At 51.3% G+C, this 24804-nt stretch overlaps 1 protein-coding gene across 4 annotated transcripts in view; it reads right to left on the bottom strand.

The window, feature by feature from the left end:
- Positions 1 to 24804, bottom strand: part of ANKS1A (ankyrin repeat and sterile alpha motif domain containing 1A) — a 73988-nt gene that overhangs the window by 18082 nt on the left and 31102 nt on the right. For all 4 annotated transcript variants that reach the window (XM_058039806.1, XM_058039807.1, XM_058039808.1 and 1 more), the window contains 4 exons: positions 24140 to 24257; positions 18003 to 18553; positions 7463 to 7529; positions 3945 to 4051 (listed from right to left, as the gene is read on the bottom strand). In XM_058039806.1, coding sequence (XP_057895789.1) covers positions 3945 to 4051; positions 7463 to 7529; positions 18003 to 18553; positions 24140 to 24257 — 843 coding nt within the window. The remainder of the gene's footprint in view (positions 1 to 3944; positions 4052 to 7462; positions 7530 to 18002; positions 18554 to 24139; positions 24258 to 24804) is intronic.

Here is a 24804-nt window from a genome sequence, read left to right as displayed (position 1 = left end):
GAACTCGGCGCACGCCACGGGGCCGCGTTCCTCCACGTGGGAGGCAGCAGTGCTGCTCCTCCTGGGCGGTGGGCTGGCCATTCCTGCTTCACTGGAGCTGCTCACATTTGGCAGGCAGTGCTGCTGAGGGTTTTATCCTACTTGCAGAGCTGGATTTTTGCTAAGTCAAGGACAGCACAGCCACTGCCAGCAGCTTCGCCGCGGTTCTGTTCACCCGGCGCACAAATAAACTTTCCCCTCTGATGAAGGAATCCCAGCGGGCTGCAGAGCAGAGGGGGAGGATTGGAAGCACTATCTCCACTTGAGCTGCTCCTAATCCCAGCTGCCTGCACAGGCTGCTGCCCAACTCCAGCTCCACATGAAAAGCAGCAGCTGAGTGTCCCAGTCTGAGTGCCCCGGGGCAGTGGTGCTGGCCATGAAGGTCACTTGGTGGCAATGCAGAGGGTGAGGGAAAGAAGCTGCTGTCTTGGACAGTGGGGTTTGTGCTTGAGAGAGGCAGAATAACAGGGAAAGCCTCTTCCCTGCCTTGTCCACAAACAGAATGTGGCTACTCTAGGAAACTTGAAGGGAACAGAAGAATTCCTGCAGACACAGAGATGTGGCCCAATATGCAGAGGTAGAAAGAGAACTCCAGTGTTTTGGAAAGCTAAGCTACCTAAATTCACCTTTTATCACCCCTTTCTTCCCTCAACCAAGCCAAAAGATTACACAATCCCAGATCTGTGCAGACTTTGGTCCCTACCCAGGAACACATACAGGGACGAGGCGCTCCAACGTCACATCACATCCATGTCCCAAAAATCCGCCTGACTTGTGCCAGCAATACCCACCCCTGAGTGAAGCCAGTGCTTGATCAAGACCAACTTTGTCCCAGATGCAGAGCTGGAGTTCCCAGGAGCAGAGAGGAGGCTCCAGAGCACCTTTCCCTGCCACAGCACAGCCTGTGAGACACTCGTGGCTCCCACTGTCACCTGCAGGAGCTGTGGGTCCCTGAGCCCCTCTCAGCTGTGGCTCAGCACACCCCAAGAGGAGCAGGACCCTCCCTGCTGCCCACTCCAGCTGCAGCCTGTCCAGTGAGGCAGCCAGCACGTGGCTGGAGCACAGCTAATCCCCTAATCCCCAGTTCCTGGAGTTCTGAAAATAACGGAATTATTATTTTTGGAAACAACACATGTTTCTGCCGTGCTATATTAACATCTAATTAAGAAGCCAAATATATTTACAGAGCACTTTTCAAACTCCCTTTACACACTGTGTGCTCATGAATCACTTCCCTACCTGGGGGTAAAGGCTCTTGTGACATGGGGCATAGATTAACACAGGAGCCAGCTGAAAATACCCAGGGAACCAGAAATTCCTGAAAGCAGACCTGGCTGCAGCACAGGCCACCAGGGCTCCAGCAAGCCCAGCACCCCCAGTCTGAGTTTCTTACAACCTTGTCCCACGCTGGGGGCAAACAGGGCACTTTAAACCCTGGTTCTCCAGTGAAGAACAGCACCAGCACCCCGGTGCACTGTCAGACTGTTTTTAACCCTCCTCTGAGTTATCTACTACAGGCTGAGTATCTTCCTCAGTAATTAAAGGGCTCTTTTAGGACACTGCCCTGCTCTGTAGCTACACAATCTCTGCACACTGAACACTCTTCTCCTGTAAAGCTCCTCGTTTGCCCCCCAAAAAACACCTGGGGATCCCAGAGCAAAGGGACCATCCTGGCAGGCCAGAACACCCTGCAGCTCTCTGAGCAGGGAGCAGTGCAATGCAAAATCCTGCACAGAAAACACTTTTCATATCAAAAGACTCCAATTTCCTAGTTTGGGCTACTAAAACTTAATTAACCTCGTAACCCACCTGGTGATTTGCAAGGCATTACCCAGCGTTCTTTGGACCTTGAAATATTGAACACAGTGAGGCCCTAAGAGGGACTAATCCTTTCATAGAAACTGTTCAATTTCAGGAAATTAACACTCTCAGTTTGGAATATTCTCTGTTAGACACTGGATGGGCAGCCAATAAAGCAATGGTTGTGCAGAGAAGAGGACTGGGCACCCAACACTCAGAGCTTGGTGTCCTGAGCCCCTGCTCTGCCCAGCTTCAGTGTTCACAGCTGTTTTAATAATTCATCCAAAAACATCAAAAACACCACTAGAACCAAATTAACTACCTGTTCCTCACTTGTGCTCCATCTGAAGGTTTTGCTCCCTCAATACCAGAAGCTGAAGGCAAGGAACAACACAGAGGGAAAGATTCTAAATAATTCAACTTTCCTGCTGTGCTAATGTATTAGCTTGGAGTTCTTAGGGCTGGGATGAATGGATTTAAAACCAGGGTTAGCACGGGTGCCAGGGTCAGCTCCCTAGGAAAGGAGATAAGCAGCAAAATGGAAATCAGCTGGGCTTTGCACAAAATCTTTGTGCAATTATTTGACCTTTTAAATTTAAGAGGAATGAGCAAATGAGTGTCCCATGCCCTGAATCCAGCAGCAGCCAAGTCCTGCACTGGGAGCAGCCACCCAGCACTGGACAGGGGAGAGAAACATCCAGCCATGAAGAGAGCAAATCCTGCCACACACCCAACACCACTACACAGAGAGACACACAGAGGAACCTTTGCTACTGGAGTTTTGAGTTTTATGGGGTCCATCACAGCTGGGCAAGCAAGGGAAAGGTGTTTTATCTGCAGCTGCTGGGAGAGAGCTGCCACCAACCCCACAATGATCGCAGATCCCTCAGCAGGGGATCCCAAGAGGATCTACAAGGTTATTTCATTTAAATTTGTTGTACCATCTCCAAACAGCTCCAGCACACGCAGGGATGCTGAACCCTCACACATCCCTGGCCAAGAATCCACTTGGGACAGGCTGGGTGGGACACGGGGTGAAAACCACAGCAAACCCCAGCTCTGGAGGGGAGAGTTGAGGGGAAGGGAAAGCAAATGGCCTGGCTGCTTGCTGTGGAGACCAGGGGGCACAGCTGGATAGACCCCACAACATTTATCCTCCTGTCCAGGTCATTTTGTAAAGTATAATTACACTCTGCCTTTAAGCAGCCCAGCAGATGCTGCTCAGGTGTGTCCTTCCTTGAGCCTCCATCCATGCCCTTTCCTGTCTCTCTCCTGTCCCTCTCCAGCTGCTCCTCACACCCTCCCCACCAGTGGTGGCCACTGTGTGCTCCCAAACCCCCTCATCCAGCTCGCATCCTCCTGGTGCCACCTCTCTGCACTGTCCCCAGCACCAGAGATGTCACTGCTCCTGTTCCAAGGCAGGATGCTGCATTTGCCAAAATTACTTTTCCAAGGTTTATATCCATTTTTTGTTATTTGCCAAACTTAAGAGTTCACATTCAAAAGTATTTCTTTAAGCCATGTAGAGAGAACCCCTCCTACAGCACCAAGATTTTCCCTCTTGGCAGTTCATCCATTATTCCACACGAATTCCCGGATTTTTACACCGTGCTGCTTTAAGTTTCTAGACACTGGTTATCAAACCCCTCAACCCTGAGCACTACCATGTCGTCATCATTAGGTTTCAGAGCCAACAGTGTCAGTGCAATTAGGTACAGCTCATTAACATACTGCCTGCATGCTCTGAGCAAGTACAGTTCCAACAAGAGGTCTGTGCCTCCTTCACAGCCCAGAGCACAGATTGCTCAGGGCTCCCATCAAAACACCAGCGAATTTCAGTTCCCATTTCTGGAGTAAACTGCACAGTAAAAATTTAGTGGGCAGATGAAATAAAATTTTAGCGAGAAAACCAACAACACCTGAATTAAATGCAAAAACCCAACACAACCCTCATCTATTCCTTCTGCCCAACCTCCCACAGCCCCCAACACCATCCTGGCGAGCAGCAGGACCCGGCTCTGCCCGGCGCCCACTCGGGGCATCGCCAAGGTGGGAAGCTTTGGCCAAGGCATCCCCCAGAGGCCGGGCTCCCTGGGGGCACTCACCAGGAAGCGAACATCATCAAAGCCATTCAGGAGCAGCTTGCTCTCGTACTGCTGCAGGCCGATGGACTCCAGCCACTCCCCGACGCTCTGCTCCAGCATCCGCGAACCTGACGAGAGAGGAATCGGCAGCCGCTTGAACAGGGAGAAACCGTTCAGGCGGTAGCAGCGGCACTCTGAGGAGGACAGATGGCATTGCCACATCATAGTCATTACCATAAAGAAACTCAAAAAATTATGCTCAGAGTACAACAAATCAGCGGGCTGACAATTCCTCTTGTGTGCACAGAGCATGGACAACGAGCTCGCGCTGCCTCGGCGGGCTCCGGGTGCAAATCTCTCTGCAGTTCACACTCAGAAAAGAAACTCCTCGCCCGGGCAGAGATTCAGAGGCGCTGCCGGGGCGCTGAGATCACAGGCACTGCTGTCAGGGCTCGTGAGTTCCTCGCCAGGCAAGCACATGAAGCCCAACCCCGTGGGGATGCGGATCCACTCCTCGGCTCAGCGGAAGGGGGCGGGAGGAGAGCGGCAAACTTCCACCCGAGGCATTCCCAGGCAGTCGCAGGTGCGAGGGAAGGGAGCGGAGCCGTGCCAGTCCTCTCATCCACACACCTCTGGACACAGCCCCGGCTCAGCGGGGAGCACGGAGCAGCCTGGGAGGAAACAGCTTCATGCAGCCGAGCCAGCTCGGACACGGTGGATGCTCGGGAAAGCAGCAGGAGCCCAGGCAGAGCGGCTGGCCGCGGGAAGACACGCAAGACAAAGGAAGCACAGACTGCAGCAGCCGAGAGGAAGGGCTTGTCCTCTTCCTCCCCAGCAGTCCTGAGAGAGGCAAACCATGGCAGGGGCTTGGTCTCGCCGTTTCTGTGTTATGGGGACCCCAGGCTCACGTCTGGCAGCCCTGGCTCTGTCATTTACCAGCGATCCGATCGCTCGGCATTCCAGCACGCTGCCCGGACCTCTTGGCATTCCAGCACGCTGGCCCCAGAGAGCCCAGCCCCACCTCTGCACCGTGTGACAGCACAGCCAGGATGGTTCTCACCCAACACTGCTGGTCCTGCCAGGTGCTGGGCACGCACCTGGATTTGCCCTTCCTTCATTTTCCTCAGCCGAGCGTGGCCGCCGCACGGAGCCCCTCGCTCAGACGGGGAGCAGCTCTGCAGGAAGGAGGCATTTCGGTTCCCTGCTTCCGAGCCCACAGCAAGAGGAAAAAAGCAAATGCAAGCACACTCTCTCCTCTTCCTGCAGCAGCTCAAGTCCGAGCCATGCCCTGGCACCTCCCCCTCAGCCTCTGATAAAGGAGATTCCTCACAACACCTATGGAAGCCCTGGCAGATGAGCTCTCCCTTCCCTCATCCCTGGGATGAGTCCAGTGACTTGTTACTTTCCTCTAGTAAAGCTCAAGACCTTAAGTATGACCAAAAAAAAGTTCAGAGATCTCCTTTTCACCAGGGAATTTGCTATGCAAGACAGGCAGATTTCCAGGCTCCCTGGCACGTCTCTTTCCAGCATGGATGCAAAGAAAAGGACGATCAGGAGACCCCCGTTCGCTTCCTTTGAACCTTCAGGTCAGCTGAAGCACTTTGGTACCTTCCAGCCATCCCTCCCCACTGTGCTGCAATGCTGCACACGCAGAGCTCACGGTGTCACCTGCAGGTCCCTGGGGTAATTCCTGCCGTCTGCTCCCGTGTCGGTATTCGGGAGCGCCGGGAATTGAGGAGCGCCGGCCGGTCCTTCCAGCGCAGATCACAAAAGGCTTCTGCCCCCCTGCCCGGAGCCAGCCCATGCCCCAGGGCAGCAGCTCAGCCCGGACCGTGCGCCAGGAGCTGCCTCTCTCCGGGTCTCCATCCTCCCCTCCATCCTTTATCCTTTCCCCGCGGTCCCTGCGCTCCGCCGGCTGCGGCGGCGGCTTTGTCTGAGCCGCGAGCCCCTGGCTGTCCCTCCCTTCTCCTCATCCTCTCCCCCCTCCCAGTGCTCCCACCCGCCGGGAGGGAGGCAGCGGCTCCGCAACTCTCCAGTGGAAATCACTGACTCCTCAGTATTTACTCCATGATGGACAACGCGGCTTGGGGGTTTTAAAAAATGATGTCACAGGTTTGCTCCGACAGATCCAAGTGATTTGTGGCTGGCTCAGAATTAATTTATCAAGAGAGAGGTGAGGAAGGGCTTGCTGCCTACCACAGCATTCCTGGGAGCTGTCGGGGTATTGGCAGAGGGAATGAAACCACAGCAGCTCCTTCTCCTGAGCTCCTGCATTTAATTTTTAAAATTATTTACTCTATTCAGCCTTGCATGCACTTGTAAATACATTTCTGCTTTCAAGAGGGAAACCTACAGTGATACCAAGTGCAGGTTTTCTGTTAACAAAACCCTTTCAAGTCATGACAAAATGAAGAGAGGGAAGTATTTGGAGGGAGGGAATGGAAGAGTTTCTTTTAAAAACAGAACAGACACCTAAAACATTCCAGGCTGAAAACGAAGATGCCCCAAATATACCTGATATTTGTGTGTTACAAGGATGATACAAGAACAGAAGAATCACAGTACTTGTGCCTCCTGGCAAGATCCTGATCACAACTTCTGGCTGAAACAAACTCCTATTTCTCAGCTCCATCCTTCCCCCTATGCTCCACATTCTGGAATCCTGCCTTTGCTCTGCAGGAGCCCTGGCTCTGCCTCTCTCCTCCATGTCAGACCTTTCCCTGCTGCTATTGATCCATCACAGCCTGAACCGGTGTGGGAAGGGCTGTCAGAGCAGGGAGCAAACCCACACAGCCTCAACTCCTCTGCAAAGCCATCTGATCCTGGAATGCAGAGCCTGAATCAGGCTGAACTCCCACTGGGAACAGCGGGTTCCTCCTCACCTAAGCAAAAACCTGAGTGACAAATGGAGATGATGTGAGCTCTGTCACAGCCCGTGTGAGCTGTGTGTGCAGATCTGTATTAGCATCTCATCAGGAGGAGCTGCTGCCCATCCAGAGTCAGGGCTGTTCTGCTGCAGCAGGCTGGAGGTGAAGGATTTAAAAGGACAGAATCCCCTGTGGTGGCAGCTCTCCAGCAAGCCTGAGTTCTGCTTTTGCTCACAACTCAAAGGCAGAGAAGGGAATTCACATTTTGAGGGTTGTCCAAGAGCCTTTTTCAGGTGCATTTAGAAATGCCCAGTCCCTGAGGCACCTGGCACATCAGCCACATGCAAAGGGCATGGCCCCCATGGCACCCACACTGGCACCATCCAGCCCTGCCCAGCACAGCTGCTGCCCTCAGGGAAAGAGCTGGGAGGAAAATCCTGCAGCTGCATTCTGTAAAATTAAAGGAATCTTCCCAAGGAGTGTAGAATTAAAATTGCTGGCAGCAGCCTTGAGCATCATGTGGGAACCCAGGTCTTGCTCCTCCTGTGCCAGAGCATTCCTCTCCCTCCCAGAGCCAAACAGGTAAAAGACATCCACACACAGGAGCCAGCACCTTGTTTGTGTGCAGAGCACAGCCAGGACAGACAGACAGACACAGGCTGGGTACCCTACCTGAGATCCTGTGCTGCTCCTGGGAAAAGTCAATGCCTTCGCCGATGGAACTCATGATCTTTTCAATCTGGAAATAAAGAAAAAAGCAGGTGTTACATTATTAATAAAGCTTCAGGAAAAGGTAAAAGCAGCTCAGGATTTCACCTCCCACGTGACAGCTGAAGAAATGCAGGAAAGGATGTTAAGGTATCTCTGAAGCAGAAGAGGTTCCCTGGACACCCTGCCTGGGCAGTCTTTGTTGGGATGGATGGACCACAAGGGATGTGGAGAGGCTGAGGCTCTGCAGAGCCTTCCCTTCCACAACCTGCCAGTGCCTGGCAATAAAAAGCTTCAACAAAAGCATCCCCCAGCAGAGCCTGGGGGTGAGAGGGAGCCCCAAACTCCTCCCTCACCCTGCAGGAGCACACAGCCCCCTACACCAGCAGTGAAACTGCAGCAATGCTCTCACCCCCTCCTTCCCAGCAAGCTGACTGGGAGCTCAGCTTCCCCACACTCTGGACTGTTGGGCATTTTTGTTTTGGCTTGATTTGTTTTTTAAACCATCATATTTCCCAATGGCATGCATGGAGCAGGTGATTCCAAAGGGTTTGAAAACAGATTGTGTGGGATAACAGCATCATGGGGCAAATGCCTGAAGGACCCAGGAGAGGGAGCAGGAGACAGCTCCATCAGCTCCACACAAAGCTCAGGCAGTGAGGAAGAAAAGGTTCAAACTCTGCTGGAATGGGTCTGAGTCCTCTTAAGAGCTGCATAGAAATGGCTGCATTTGCCACACACACAAAAGAATAAATTAATTGCAATTCCCAGTGAACTTTCAGGAGACTTCCCTAAATGAGAAGAGAAACTTTTCAAGCAATTTTTGAGCAGAATTTGTAAACTGAGGCTTCCAATGCAGTGGTGCAGAGGGAGAACTGACAATTCCCAGGTTAGTTTGTAAGAGGAAAGACAAACTGCAGCTCAGCTGGTCAGTTCAGAGCCTTCAATACTCAGCACTGAACTCCACTGTTGCACAAAGAGAAACACACTTGAGAGGCTCAGGGCTGGTTGCCTACCCCCAGTCTTCAGTCTATAACTCAGCAGAAAATTTAAAAAAAAGAAAAAAATGCCTCCAGTAAGATTCCCAAAAGGAAATCTCCCAAGCAAACACCCCTGTGAGGCACTTCTGAGTGGCTGCTGCTGAATGCAAAGTGACTGGCCACAGAGTGGGGGAATGAACCTCAACTCTTACTCAACTTTTTTCCTCCTGGTCATTTAAGGACATACTTGGGGAAGGAGTCCAAGTTGCCCTGGATGTCACCCCTGGCTGCCTCTGCCCTGCCTGGCTCCCAGAGTGATGCTGTGTTTGGTGCAGCTGCACAACTCCCCACTGCTGTGAGCAGCTCCCGGGGATGCTGCAAGGGGCTGGACCTGCCTGCCATGCACCCTCAGGGGCAGCTTGGAGCTGGGCCCCACCAGAGAGGGGTTCTGGTCAAACAAAAAGAGCTCTTGCAAGGCTGGTGCCAAGGCAGATCTCCAGAAGCCTCTCCTCCTGCAGGGAGCAGCAGGCACTGCACTGGCAGGGTGAAATCTCACCAGGGACCAGGCAGTGCTGTGAGCTGTGACAGCTTTTAAGGATGCAGGTCCTCTGCCCCTGGAAAACCATGAGGATGAGCCCCTCTGTTGGGCTTGAAATACAATTAACACCCATTTACTGAGAGATTTGAAAATCAGCTTGGGAAAACATCAGAAGCTCCAGAAGTTTAAGGACATTAAACTTTGCAGATTGGTGCCCATCAGTTCCAGGACAAGGAACATCTCTGAGCTGGAGCTGCTCTTGGAGCTTGTCTGGGAATCTCTAGCTGGATTCAAATTGCAAATTAACTCTGAGGCCAAGTTCCTTTGTTTCCATCGTGCTGCTCTCTCCTGATCTGAGAGAGATTTGATGCTGTCCAGGCTCAGTCCCCAGCACTGCCAGCTCTGCAGTCCCAACCCTGCCTTGAGGACTTGCAGGTGCCTCTGGAGCACTGAAACACCCACGACCTTTCCTCAAAAGCAGGGAATTGCCTTGTGCTATATAAAACTGAATGGAAATTAAACAATCACGTGGCAGAGGATTTACCTTTCCCAGCCCTCCTTTGCCAAGTGCTGGTCACAGTCCCAGCTGTTACCATTACTGCAGAGGGAAATCCTGCCCTGCCCTCGGCTCTCCACCAGAAGCAAACACCTCAAACAGACTCACACACCACTTCAAACACGGGTTTATGGCTGACCAGCCTGATTTAACTGTTAGGAGGCTGCAAAGAGAAGCATGAGGGGAAGGACAAACCTAGAGAGGGAACCAAAGCTTTAGAGCATCCCCATCCTCTGCAGCCTCTCCTCAGCTCCACTCCAGCATGGACACGGGGCTGAAGAGAAGATACCTTGAAAACAGCCTAGACTACAGTTTTTTAGGCTGTCCTTTCCCACTGGTTAATTATTAAAATACAAAATACCATGTTTAAATATAGCACTGCAGCTCAGACTTAGTTGTAGCCTGAACACACAGTTCTGATTTGTTTTGGCTTAACCTGTATTTTTCCACTGAAGCACCAAGTGCCCATCTCCAGTTGTGCTGTGGGGTTGATTTGGGGTGGGGATTTTATGGTTTATTGGTTTTACAGCCACAGAAATAAAACCATAAAATGCTTCCACCCTCTAAATTAATAGAGCCGTATCTGTTATCTCTGATGCAGAGGGGCAGTGGCTCCATGTGGGACAGACAGGGAGCCCTCAAGCCCCAGCAGGGAAGGAGAAACTCCTGCACAGCTGAAGCACTCTGGGAGAAGGAAAGGCTGCAAGGAGAGCAGAGTGTCCCTCATTAACCCCACAGCAGGAATGTGCCTGGAAGGAGCTGTGGAGCAGTTACCAGGATTGGAGCTCTTGGACTTAGTTTCACATTTGCCTACATTTGGTGAGAGACACAAATGTCCCAAAAAAAGGAGCTGGGTGTGTCTGAGAGTCCAGCCAGGGCTGGGGCGAGCTCTTCCAGGCAGGCAGGGAACATAGCAACTGGCCAGTGCCTCCAAAACAGAGCCTGACTCAAAACAAACCATCCTGAGCACAGTTCTGCTAAGAGAGGAAGAGACATTTGTTTGCAGAAGGCCAAGCCAGCCTCGTGGCATGCTGGGGTCTGTCCTGCTGCAGGACAGGAGGAGAGTCCTGCACAGTGATTCCCCACCTCACAGTGCTCATGGCAGCAGCAGCCAGTGGCTCCTTACGTGGGCAGGATGTGTCCTCCTCTCTGATGCCAGCCTGCAGGAGCAGCAGGGACACAGGGGTGCACAGGTCCCACAGCTGTGCAGAGGGCAGTGACCCCCCTGTCCCCACGGGCACACAGTGCCCTGCAGAGCCTCTGCTCCCCACTCCACGCCCTGCCCTGATGGATGCCAGGCCATGGTGTCCACACTGACCTCTCCAGCTCTTCTTCCTCAGCCACTGCTGAAGTTTGAAGCCAATGAATCCATTCAGACTGAGGGCCATTAAAGCAGCCCCAGTGCTTTAGTCCCCAGAACAAAGAGCTTCACACAACACAGGGCAGGAGCCTCATTTGGGCAGCACCAGACTGACCATCACTCTGTCAGGGTGACACCCAGTTTTGGAGGCACTTTGATGCTCCTGGAGCTTTCTGAAAGGGGCTTTATAAACCTCACCTTACACTCACCAGCAATGCAAATGCAGAAGTTTGTTCTCAGTCTCTGCACGCAGCATCACAGGCTGCCAAGGACACAGCAAGGTCACCCTGAGAGAACTAAAATCACAGAATCCTCAAACACTTTGGGTTAGAAGGGACCTTAAAGCTCATCCAGACCCACTCACTGCCATGGGCAGGGACACCTGCCCCTATCCCAGGGTGCTCCAAGCCCTGTCCAGCCTGGCCTTGGGCACCTCCAGGGATGGGGCAGCCACAGCTGCTCTGGGCACCCTGTGCCAGGGCCTCTTACCTTGTGTGGGTCAATGACTTCTGCTTCCTCTGTGGCCCCTTCCCAAACTCTCAGCTTAAAAATCACCAGTGATTCCTGAGCACCAGAAGAGGACCTGCAGTGCACCTGCACAGGCCTCAGACTCTGGGCAGAGGAGTTACTCAAATAAAGGTCTGTAATTAAATAAAACCACACAGAACCAAGCACACACTATCTGCCATATGGAGGGCATTAGTGCACTATAATGACACCCTGCAGCAGGAGTATAATTAAGAATATAGCAGGATTCCCATTATAAATCCTTATTACTGAGGGTTCATAACCTACTGTACAAACCTGCCTGGGGCTCAGGCTCAGCACACAGGAGCAGCTCCAGCAGCAGATTTCCGTCTCAAAAGCTACTTACAAAGTTGGGTAGAAAGGTTATCAGTCTTTTAAATTTCTGCAATTCCAGGAGAGTGTCAGGAGTTAAGACTTCATTATTTCCAAGCTTTAACAGCTGGGGGATGGGGCAGATTTGGTTTCAAATTATAATAAAAAAAGAACCCCCAAACAAGCTGCTTCTACAGTTTCAAACCCCTCTGAGCACAGCAAACCCCCAGTGATGATGTGAGCATCCCCATCAGAGCCCAGCAGGTCAGCTCTAAACTCCAGGGGAGAACTATGGGCACGTGAGGCTGGCAGAGGACGCTGTGGCAGCACAGAATCACTGACATTTCCATTCTGTACCAATAGCACAGCAAACCTCACGTGACTGATTGATATTTCACCCCTGAAGGAGGAAGGGAGGCTGCTCAGACTCAGCTGGGATGTACCCTGGAGCAGAAGAACAGCAGGATTGCAGCATGTCTGAAAGGGATGGAGCAAGAGAGGGATCTGGGATGATACCTGCTGACTCCTCCTTTTGCAGGTACAGATCTGCAAAATTTGGATTTGGGCCATGAATCTCATTTCTAGGTTGGTGACAGCCCATAAACCACTTCTGGTTCAGTTTATGATGCTTCAGCTTCTGTTCTCCCATTGCCATCCCATGGAGCACATGGCTCATATTTCACTGCTCAATATATTCCATGTCTCCAAAAGACACCAGCCTGTATGAACTCAGCATAACAAACACCAGAGGCCTGGAAAACATAATGCTCCATTTATTAATTCAAAGCTAAACTGCACCAGGCAGTTGTTCACGGCACATTTGAGCACTGGTACCCAGAGCTGCTGTGCTCCATCCTCCCCCAGCAGCCTTCCACAGCACAGAGACTTGCTGAATTCATTTCAAATCATCCTGCAACTGCTCACCAGTGATAAAGGCAAACACATTTTCTGGCTTAATATGGTCTCTGAGAAATTCATTTGGATGGGGACCAGGGCCTGTTGCTTCACGCCACTCTCCAGTCTCAGTTTTTGTACAAATCCCAAAGTTACAAATCCAAACACGCACCAAAAGGAACTCATGGTATAAACTTGAATTTCACAACAGTGTCTGATGGATCTGCAGTATGACAGCCCTCCAAATATCAATGTTGTTTTGACAAACAGTAAAACCCAAGACTGACATGATAAAGAGAATGGCCAAACGTAGCAACAGAGCTGCCCACAGCAGGGGAGATTTTTACAGTACTGTTTCCTGCAAATACCTATCATTTTGCTTCCAAATGCTACCTGTTTTAACTGCAGTCTTATATATAAACTTTTAGATTTCCAAAACAGGTCACTGGTTTCACTGGCCTCTGGTTTAAGTGGCAAACTGACCTCTCTTTCTAGGTACTGATCTTTGATAGCTTATTGAACTGGACAAAGGCTACTCTGAGTCACAATAAAAAAGGCAAACCCCCCAGAAAGGCTTGAATCAATTCACTGTCTGTCCATATTCCTGCCTCCTTACACAAACCCCAAACCAATAAGGCTCTCAAGCAAGGCTGGCTCTGGCCTGTGGGGCAGAGCAGTGAAGCTGCTCCAGGCTGGAGAGAGAGATTTAAAGACATTTTTTAAAATAAAAGCTTCAGAAGTGCTGGAAGATGGGACGTAAAGCGGAAGAGAACATAATGAAGGACTGGATTTAGTCAGGACACTGTGGCCGGACATTTCTGTTCCTGAAAAACAAAAATGTCCCCAAAATGCCAGTGATCACAAGGCTGTTACATAACCTAAACATCCCATCATTCTCACAAGAATCAAAAGCTCCCGATTCACAAATATTGAGTTCACACACTTGAGAAGCTCCCAGAAACACACACAGAGGTGGATGGAGCTGCTGCACTGGCAAATATCACAACCCCTGTTGTGTCCAGCCCTGGCTGCTGGAACAAAGCATGCCTGGTCTTTACATTGCCCTTTCAGCACACAGGTTTTCCTGTCAAACCAGTAAATTGTCTTACACTGGCTTGGATTGGCTCAGTTCCACATTGGCTCAGGATTCCAGCAGGCTGGGACTTTGCAGCACACTTAAAAATGGTGGAAACACAAAAGCTTTCACTTCAAAAAGTTCATCAGGCTGGAGGAAATCTCACCACTGGGGGCAAAGAGAAGAGATTGGACATGAGGGATGATGTAAGAATTCCTGACCTTAGCACAGGAAAACCAGGAGGAAACATTGGGATCTGGAGACAATGGAATAATCAGCCCAATAATTAAGCTGATTAAGAGCCTGCTGGCCATGCTTGTTTAGCAGAATCAAAACCAAAAATACTGACCCCACTGCTGCTTCTGCCCTAGACAAAAGTGAATTACAGCTATTTCAGGCAAAGGGGGAACTGGAATGTGAGCTGAGGGCAGGGGACACCCAGGGACAAGTGAAGCCACCCTGCCTGGTCCCACCAGCCAAACCCAGGGCAAGCTGAGATTTGAACACCTGAACCAAGAGAATAAATGGAACATTTTGGGAGGCAGAGCTTTTATACACCATGCAATTTCAGCAGGCCACAAAAGCAGCAGCTCTTCCTGAGTAACAAGGGGAATATTTGCATTTTCTTTCAAGGGTGCTGGCTGGCAGCTCTGAATTTCAACTCCTGGGTGTTTAAAGGCAGTGGCAGGTTTTGCATCAAAAGCTTTCCACAAAGTTTGACATTTCAATGCAAATGTTGTTAATCCTCCACAGTGAGCCTGTAATTAAGACACTGATTCCACAGGGTGCTGCAGCACCCAACAGTCCAGACAAGGTTTAAAGGAACCCACAAGGTTTAAAGGCAGCCACAATCTCCATCAAGCTCCTTCCCAGCTCCAAGCCTGAGGTGGAAGCACCACAGCTGTGCCATCTGCTCCTGGCATCCATCCTTAGGGAACAACAACAACCCCAAAATGGGCCAGGAATTGGTGAAATACTTCATCCATGGTTACTGCAGATGCAAAGCATTTCTTTCACAGGAGACATGGAGCACCACTCCAGTTAGTCATCAGAGATGAATGTCCAGTGCCATAATTAGCTACAGAATACTCATTAGTTCTTCAACTAATTCACTTGGGAGGGAAAAAAACCCTGGTGGACTGTGCACCTTCTTTTTTCTAAAAAATCCTAAAGTCATGTGCATGTTTTATTCAGTTCCCTAAATTTTTTTGAAGGATGTTTAATCTCTTCCTAGGAGCACTTAGGTTAGAACACAGAACTACAACCTCATTTTGTGAGATGGGTACCATAACCTCCAAAACTGAAATTCAACATTGGAACAGATGACTTGACAGCAGGCAGCTGGAAGTGGAGGATGTCAGGAGCCAGGTCTGAGGGTAATTCCCAGCAGCCTTCCTTGTTCTTTGCCCTGATCATTTAACAGATCGTTTTTCTTACCAGCACCTATGAGGTAGAAGAGCAGCCCCAGGCCTTGACTGCAGAATCCCTGCTCAGAGGCTGGAGCATGAACAAGGCTGAAGGGCAGGTCTGGAGCTGCTCTGGAGAGCAGGAAGGCAGAACAGAAGCAGGTTAATCTGCCCTGAAAAGGGGGCTGGGGGCCAGAGCCCCCCTCCCTCCCTCTCCCAGAGATGCAAATCCAGGTTGTTCTGTACCAAACCCCTGAGAGCTGCTGCTGCCCCACTCATCCCTGTCTGCTCAATACTCATGAGCCAATGATAAAAACCAAATCCATCCCTTCAGCCCACAGACAGGTTTGGAAGGATCCAAACATTTATGCTGAGTGAGAGTTGCATCCCCTCACCCGCCTCTTGCCCCCACCAGAGCAGGACTGAGCATCTTCACTCCTCTCCCCCCTGGGCAGTGCCTGGATGTTGGATGTGAGAGTTTCTCTGCCCTGCTCACACAGAAGTCCCACCTGGCAGCAGCTGCAGGGGTCTGGAGCAGATGGGACATGGGCTGAATGGGCTCCTGGGCAGCACAGAGCACAAAGCAACACTCTGGGCCAGCTCCTTGGCACAGGGGAGCTGCAACTGGGAACAGGGATGAGCTTTGCCAAGCGAATAATTCCTTCCCCATCCCACCCTTCTGGCAAAGCCAGCAGCACCTTCCACTTCCAACAAAGGGCATTGGCAGCGCTCGGCCAGGGCAAGGACGTGACCCTCTGCTCACAAGCAGCAGATTTTCTGTGCCCAGTCAGCCTCCAGAGCCCAGAGCAGGGTCAGCTCAGGCTCTGCTGCAGATCTCATCTGTCCAGGGACAGCACAGATCCCTCCCAGGCCCCTGTGCCCTGCACAGACACAGCTACAGCTGGCCAGGCCAGCAGGCAGAGTCCTCAGCTGGGAGAGCTGCACAGGGATCACCTCCCTCCTCAGCCACCTGCATAAAGGCCATTAAAACTAACAGAATAATATAAATCTGCCACTGTTTCCCCCCAGCACAGAGGGAAAGCCAAACCATTGCTAACAGGGATGGCTCAACAAGGTTTATATTGCCCTGGTAAATGCAGAGGCTGCAAGGTGCATCCAGCTCTGAGCAGCTGCATTATCCCATCCAGGGAACTAATCTGACACACAACCACAGAATTACATTTATGTTTAAATCTCACTGATGCCACTATGACCAGCCAGACTTTAAAAAAAATGAGATTTGCCCCACTGCAGACAGATGTGAATTTTTCACATTCTTTCTGTGATTTCCTCACCTAAACATGAGAGGAAGGAAAAGCAGATTCCTCTCCTGGGGCTTGTCCGGCTGCCTCAGGGGAAATGAGGGATTTGTTTACAGGCAGGAGGAAGCAGCTCGGAGGGTTCATCTGAGCAGAGGAAGCAGAGGCAGTGCAGGCAGCTCAGCACTTGACCTCTGCTACCAATGCACTCGTGCCAAAGGCTTCTGCCCTTTCAGTGTCTGCTGCAAACAGCTCAAATAAAAGCACAGGGAATTATCCAGCCCTTCCAAAGAACCTCCTGCTGCAGAGCCTTTCCCTAAGCCATGGTACAACTGACCTGGGCAATTAACAGCAAAGCCTCTCCAGCCCAAGCAGCTGCAGAGGAAAATATCTATTTGGCAACCCTGAGACCCAGCAGGGAGTGAGGGGGAGGGAGAGAACGGACCGAGGGATGGGTTCTCACGTTGCTTTTAGCATCTCTAAATACCTCCCTCTTCCCCAGATGATAATTCTCTCTCTGAGTTAGGGCTGGAGAGGCAGCTGAGCATCAGCCAGTGCAGGGGCACAACCCTCCCCCGGGCTTCCACGCCCGGCACACGCGGCTCCACACCCCCAGCACCACGCCAGGGCTTTCAGTTCCTTTCCAGAGTACAAAGAGTGGTTCATCCGAGCTTATCTCTCCTGCAGCCCCACTTCTCCCGGCACAGAATCATCCCCAAAGAATGTTTCAGTAATGCTGCGGTGCTGAATTTCAGAGGGACACTTAATCGTGCCCCAGTGGCTCTCCAGGGCCAACTTTCTGAGCATGAAATATTTAACTGTCCATGGGCGTCCGATATGATAATAAAGTGAGTGCTAACCAGCCGCTGAAATGAGCGTGTGAGGAGGAGAGCAGGAGCTATCAAACACACAAACCAGCCTAACTCTGCCTTCCTTCCATCCCCACGAACCCCTGGGCACTGCTCACACTCCCCAGCAGCACAACACTTCTAAGACATTGGGACAATCAACAGGGAAGAAGTGGAAGGAGGAAATCAGGATTGATTCACAGGTTGGTGAAGGGCATTGTTATCAAGTCTCTCTCATTTTGGGGATGTGAAAACCTATCTGGCTTGCCTAAAAGAAACCAAGCCCTGTGTCACGGTTTGAAGCTGGCATAATGCCAGTGCCCCCATGAAAATATATGCTCCCTGGGCATATGTCTTGGAGGTTCCTTCAAGGGGATTGAAAATATTGTCATTATCATCATATATGGTGAAGAGGAACAAGAATACAAAGCTTTGCTCGACACTGGCGCACAGCGCACATTAATCCCAAAAAATCTCACTTCCTTTTTTCAAACCAGGACACCCTGTATATGAGCAAAAAACTTAGAAACTGCTTGCAATTCTGCTACTCCCCCACTCCAATGAACTTTATCTTTTGGCACTTAACACCTTGCAGACTCCCAGGTGAGCGTGTGCCTGTTATTGCCTTGTGAGAGTTCGCAGAAACCACGGAACCCACCCAGGACCCCTGAGGGCAGCGTGGGCAGAGGGGAGCTCCTGCTGCACACTCATTCCTGGCACAGAGGCTCTTTAGCAAGCTCAGCCTTACCTCATCCCACTCCGAAGCAAAGGATGGGGACTTCTCCAGCCGCTTCTTGCCGGTGCTGCAGTTGGAGAGCGATTCGCTGCGGCTCCCCATGGCATCGTCCTCGGTCGGGGAGCAGGTCAGCAGGTCAGAGTCCGACTTGGACAAGCTGCGGCTGAGCTTGAGCTCGGCTTTGGGTTTGCTGCCCGGGTGGGCTCTGCCCGCAGCTCTGTCCCCCTCTGGCTCAGCACACGCGTGGGGCGTGCCCAGGGCCGCGGGATCCGCCCGGCTGACGTGCTGCACCGTGGCGTACACCGCGGTCTGCGTGGGCTCCGGGGAGCTGCTCCGGGCCGGTCCTGACGACGTTAGCTCGGCATCCTCCAGCTGCATAGCAGCAGGGTGGCTCGTGCCTTCAGTGTCCCCCTTCTCCGAGGAGGAAGCGAGCCTGAAAGGGTCCTCGCTTATTTCACAGATTGGAGAAGAGCCGTGGAGCAACCCTGAGAACTGCTCTGGCACCTGGATGTCCTGGCTGTCGGCAGAGTCCTGGCTGCGGCCGCCGCTGCTCCTCCTGTGGTCTTCAAGGGGATGAAAGCAGAGAAGAGGGGGAAATCAAAAACATGGACGAAGCAGCAAAATTCCAGCTCTCTCCCTCAGCAAGGGAGGGAGAGATCTAAAGAGAGAACAGTTCCGTATTGTTCCGCGTGCTCAACTTGTACCCAAAGTCATGGCATTTATGAAATTCCAAACACTGGCCCGATTTACGCAATCTGGCAGCTCTCCGTGTTTTTTATTCCTGTTAACACTAACTATCAGGCCTTGCTATATAAGGCCAAGAGAAGTGCTAACTATATCCTGCAGAGAGAGCAAGTGAGGTGGGAGCAGCAGAGACGGAGGCTCCTGGAACATCTGATCCCTTTCCATAAAGGCCAGAGCGTTATTTAGAGCTGCTCACCCGGCTCTTGGCACGGGCTGCAGGGTGGGAAAACGCCTGGACTGCAACCGACCTGAGAGTTCCAAAATCCGCTCCCAAAAAAACCCGCTGCTTCCCTCCCTAGTGGCTTCCGAGTTTAACCTCTCCTCCCTGCTCAGGGGAGAGAAATAAACAGTTTATGCAAGGGAAAAAAAAGCTTGAGCAAAAAGTCTCTTTTGCAATGAATTGAGCACAGAGTGGCCAGAGCTGGTGGAGCACTGGCTGCCCCAGAAATGTGACACTGGTTCCCAGCTACTCCTGCCCCAGCAACCTTAATATCAGGTACCAGGGTCCTGCATAAACCATGAAGAATTGACTGATCCCAAGTGCTGGGTGCACACACACACACACACACACACACACACACACACACACACACACAAACATGCACTCACCTTTGTCACAGCTGAATGAGCATTTCAACTGCAGAAGCAAAAAACTTTGTCAAGCCAACAAGTCTAACTTTGGTTTCCTAGGATTCCTTCACCCTCTCAGCATTGCTTGTGAATTTTAACTGCTTCCATTTAGTGCTGAAGAAACTCTTCAGACTGAGAACTAAAAATTGATGCTGCAAGGGAACAATACAGCGAAACGCTCGGATAATGAGGCTCTGAAGTGCAGGGAGGATGTTTGGATCTGAAGAGGAAATCACTTGCTCTGCAGAACCCTCCTTTCCTGAGCAAAACAGTGAGTTCTACTCCAACTAAAAGTAACCTGTTAGCAGCACAGAGAGCCCAACTCAGCACCCAGCTTTCCTTTCTCCTTTCCAGCACCAAGCCTGACCAGGGGATTTTCAAACACCAACACCCATTGGGCTTTGTGGTCTGTCCTCACACCAGAACTGGGCAGGAAAGGGCTGAATTAGTCATTTGCCTTTGTGTGGGGGTCCCAGGTACCCCGTGCCTGGTGAGGATGGTGAGTCCCTCCCACAGGCACAGGAAGGCCAGGAGCAGCCACAGCCCTCACTGGGATCAAGTGATGTGAGGGATTATCTCATCCTGGATCCTATGAGTTAGAGATTCCAGGACAGTGAAGTAGTTGTTGACTCTCTTGCACAGGCACATAAACCACCAGTTCTGTGACTGGAGCTGCCAAGGGGGAGGCAGGTCCCAGGGCTGCCTGAGAGGCACCAGCAGCAGCACCCCAGATTACAAGGCCAGACTAAACCCAGCTACTTTGCATAAAGCTCTGAAGCTCCAGTGCTGGAGAGAAACCTCAGAGGACAAACCTCAAAGCAGATCAGATGTGCTGCATTCACAGGACAGACTGGTACTAATGCAAAGCCACAGAGAGGTGAGCAAGACAGCAGTGATGGGACAGTCAATAAACCTGTGGGGAAAGAAAAACTTTTGCAGTTTTTCTTCCCAACCTCTTCCCTTCCTTGGAAACCATTTCTTCCATGCCCAGCTGAACCTTTAGTGACATTTCTGCTGCAGGCAGAGAGGCAGCTGGCCAAAGTTTGTGCCACGTGCTGCAACACTTGAGTCCAGCCAGAACAAAGTGCTCCAAATCCAGCTCCAGCACCTCACAAAAGGGCTCCTGTTGGACAGGAATCCCAGCCACCCCCTCATCTGTGAGCTAAGAGGGACTCTGAAACACAGGGAGCTGCCAGGGAAGGAAGGCATGGAGCGAGCGCAACAGCACTCGCTCAGAAACTGTGAGAAACATCTTGAAGGAGACATTTCAGAGCCTGCCCTGAAAGCTGCAGATAGAACTAATGTAGAAAGTCTTCTCAGTCTTTTTGTCACTGAGGTGCATGGAGCAGGAACATGCAGGGCTCTCCAGGCCCCTCCTTCCAGGGGATCTGAAAGAATCCTCCTCCTCCAGTTGCATGTGAGTTACACTCAGGAAGGGTCCCCAGTCCCCCAGGGACTCCTGCCCAGCTCCCTTCATGGATTTCTCTCCCTTCACTGATTTTACCCCCCAGCACAGATCATTTGACAGATCCTGCCTTTTTCAGCCTCAGCCTGCTGCAGGTCTCACCCACAGGAGAGGCTGCTCCCAACCCTTCCTGGGATCAGGAGCCCTTCCTGGGTGCAGACTGTTTGCATCCCAGGGAGAATTCCAGCAAGAGCTTCCCTGCCAGCAGCCTGAGCTCTCCAGATACGAAGCACTTCCCTAAACACTCCACACTAAGCTGTAACCACCCTGCCTCCACTGGATTTCTTTCCCTCTATATCAACAGCAGGATTTGTCTCACAACCCTGGATTAGGAGAGTGAAGCTGTTCCTGCAGCTGCTGCCTGCTCAAGCTCCCCAACCTTAAAATTAGTGAGGGCACACAGCAGCCTCTGATCTGCACATGGAAAAGGCTGCCCACGTTACATCATGCCAGAATTTGTCAAGTGAGGAGCAGGCAAACCTCCCTCCTGTGAAACAAGGCCAGAGGAAGAAGCTGGCTTTGAGGGGTGCAAAAATATCATTTACCTACAACAGGACTGAAACACAGCCCCATTCCACAGCCTCATGTGGAGCCCAGCTGAGGATGGCACACTCCTGTGTTAACCTCACCAAGCTCAGCCATTCCAGCAGAGTTTATTCACCTGAATTTGTGCTGTTTTGTACTCCCCACTTCAGAAAGGGCAATGAGACACTGCCCTGCTTAGAGAGAGCATGAATATGATTCTGCACAACACCATGAGAGCAGAAACAAAGGCTTGGGCCTGGGATGTGGGACAGAGGTCTGTCCTCTGTCCAAGGTAATACCATGAGGACATGTAGGCTGTGGGCTGTCCCCAAATCTTTTCCTGCATTAACCAAGTGTCCCCACAGAACTCCCCCAGCAATATCCACCCTGCTATTTCAGCAGCCATTCTGGCTCTCAGAAAAGAGTTTCTTTCAGTCTCTCTGTTCTGACTTTATTGCTGGCTCATTGTCACACTGTGCTGGCTGAACCAGCACAACCACATAGAAAATCTCTTACAGCAGGAAGGGCAAAGTGGGGACTTCAAGCTGGACCTCCTATGGAAGCAGCACAGAACAACCTCCACAAGTATCAGTCTGTAATATCTCCCAGAAGGCACCAAGTGAGTCCTACCTGCAGCTGGTCACTGCTGACAACACCTGGGTGTGACTCCTGAGAAGACAAACAGCTCAAAACTCAAATCTTTTCACCCTCCATTAGGTCTCTCTGGAGGCAGCGGGGAGCTGAGAAACCTCCTGGTCACTCCACACACATTCCTCCTCTTTTGCTTTAATTTCACACCCTGTTAGAGGGCCTGAGTGCCCTGACTTCAGGCATGTGACGGCACACCAAAGTGGATGGGAGAGCATTTGGCTCAAACCACTTCTGATACTCTGCCCAAAACATGAGGCCAACCTCTCCCAGTGCTCCAGCATGTGACAGCGAGCTGCCCTAACACACACAAAGGCCACCAAAGCCAGTGGATAATGCCACATTCATCTGCTGGCTGGACACAGGACAACTGGCAGCCAGAGGAACAAAGGCAGCTATCAGAGATGAAAGGCACCATTAAACCCACATGCCTGAAATTCAGCCTTCCTGCTGCCCTGAAACGCCCTTCCAACAGCCACAGGAACCCAAGCCCTCCTCTCCTGACCAAAGGCTGCTCCAGACCCTCAGTCTGAGAGCCAAGGAACAGTTCAAAGCCATGCTCCAGCCTGTTTTGTGCCTTGGGATTGAGCTGCTGCTGCCCTGGATGCTCCAGGACTCTTCTGACCCAGAGGTGGGAAAATTCTCCAACACCCCAAGTAAGGTTTTGGTCTCTCCCTCAACTCTTGCTTAATTCTGCCACTCCTTAAATTTATCTTCTCCCCCTACCATCAACCACAGTGCTGACTGCATTTATAGAATGGGAAAGGCAGGGAAGATGAGGAAAAACTCAGCTGCATCCTTAGATTTCTCCCACTGTAACAGTGGGAAGGGCTCCAGGCTTGTTACCAACACTTTCCATGGAGTGCAAACCATGAAGTCACAGCTTTGATCTTTCCAACTGTGCATCAAAAGATGGGACTCTGCTCTGGATCCATAAAGATCTTCCTGCAACCTCTCCTGTCTTCAGGAGTTCAGGGGAAGAGATCAGCATAAGGAACAGGCAGCTGCCTTACTCTGAGGATTTATTTTAAGCTGACACAGAATTAGGATATACCTCCACTCTCACCAATCAGGCCTGGGCAGTGCAGCCAGGGGAAGGAGTGGAGCAGTTGGAATAACCAGCAATAGCTGCCCACTGATGAAAGCCTGAAGGCCCTCAGTGGCTGTTGCCCAAGGACTGTTCCTGGCCCAGACTGAAAGCACCAACCTGAAAAGCTCCCATAACTTTCCTCTGGCAGTGAGGGGCTTTGGCAAGTGCTGGTGGGAACACAATGACCTCCTGTGCCACCGTGGAGCAGCCAGGAGAGCAGCAGGACCTGAGCAATGAGTGCTACCATGCTGCAGGTCTGACAAAGCACTCAATGAGGCATCACCTCAAGTCCTTGTTAGCCCTGTCCATCCTCAGAGGCAGAGGGGCTCCAGTGTGAGAACCCAAAGTAAATCCACCCAAATTCCTGCTCAGGACTTCTGAATAAAGCGGAAATCTTTTCCCTCTAAACAAATCTTTTGTTGTTATTGTTGAAGGAAAGCCAAAAAGCCAACAACAGCTAAACACAAGAGACAAGGTGTTCCCAGATGCTTTGTAAAGCTCAGAGGTCCTTCAGGGTGAGGAGAAACTGTCTCAATATCAACCTGTGTACTCCATGCTCTCAGCCAGTTCTAGTTCTTGCTCTACACATTTTTGTTTTCCTCCTGTTAGTTTCCATCTCAAATTAGCTCTAGCACAGAGCAGGATGTTGATTTTACAGCAGGACAGCAGAAACCTGCAGCGCCAGCTGGATGGAGAACACGGCTCACTGGAACACTCGTGTTGCTCATCATCCCTGGCAGAGGCACAGCCTCCAGCCTCTCACCCTCTGCCTTTGCTTGGCCAGGCATGAGATCTGGGCATTTCTGAGCTCGCAGAGCAGATCCTTGCAATCTCTGAACTGTCCTACAGCAGAGCTGCCCTTCCTCTGTGTACACTCTGTACAGGAACGCTCAGAGCTCTCCTTCACACTGAGATTACCAGGAAACACAACAATCACCCTCCAGCCCCCACCCTGCAGAGACTTTCATTGTTCCACTTGCCCTCTGCCCTCGTGTCTTCCTGAAGCACATGCAAGCAAACAGCTCTGCTTTTTGGATGGTCACTCACCTTTTGTTTTCCTGTCCACTGCAACCGGCTTTTTAGTTTCTGCTGTAAGCAGCAGCTCGTAGGGGTGTTCCTCTTCCTCAGCTCCACTTCCCCTGCTCTTCCCCCGGGCAGCAGAGGCCTGATGAAGAACAGCACAATGTGGTGCTCTGCAAAGCAATGCTTTGTAGAGCATAAACCCCACAGCCTCTAGGCCAGGGGTTAAACAAAGAATTGGCAGAGGCAACACCTTCACTGTGGAGTGTGAGCCAAAATGTAATACTCCCCTTTGGGTTTTTTTAACCCCCTCAAAAAACCCTCCCAAAACCCTTTAATTTTTAGTATTTCTGGCTGCTGACAGCTTTCCAGCACTGACCAACTGAGCAAGGGCTGCAGACAGCCTGGAGGGAGAAAAGAGCTGAGGCCGTTATTCCTGTTCATCCCATCTCAGACTCGCTGTTGCCATTGGAATTTGCACAGTCATTCACTTTTTAGCTGCCGGCCCTATTAGGACAGGGCTGAAAAGAACAAAAGCCCAAATCCCTGCCACCCTCTCAGGCATCTGAGATCTGCATTTGTGACCTCAGGATGTATGGCATATTCAGAGCTAAAGAGTCCTCAGGCAGCACTGTATGAACTCAGTTTAACTTCAGGATGTGCAGCAGTGATTGTGCTCATTTAAATCCCCC

This window comes from Melospiza georgiana, chromosome 23, assembly GCF_028018845.1.
Source record: "Melospiza georgiana isolate bMelGeo1 chromosome 23, bMelGeo1.pri, whole genome shotgun sequence".
Lineage (NCBI taxonomy): Eukaryota > Metazoa > Chordata > Aves > Passeriformes > Passerellidae > Melospiza > Melospiza georgiana.
This window is presented reverse-complemented; position numbering and strand designations above follow the sequence as displayed.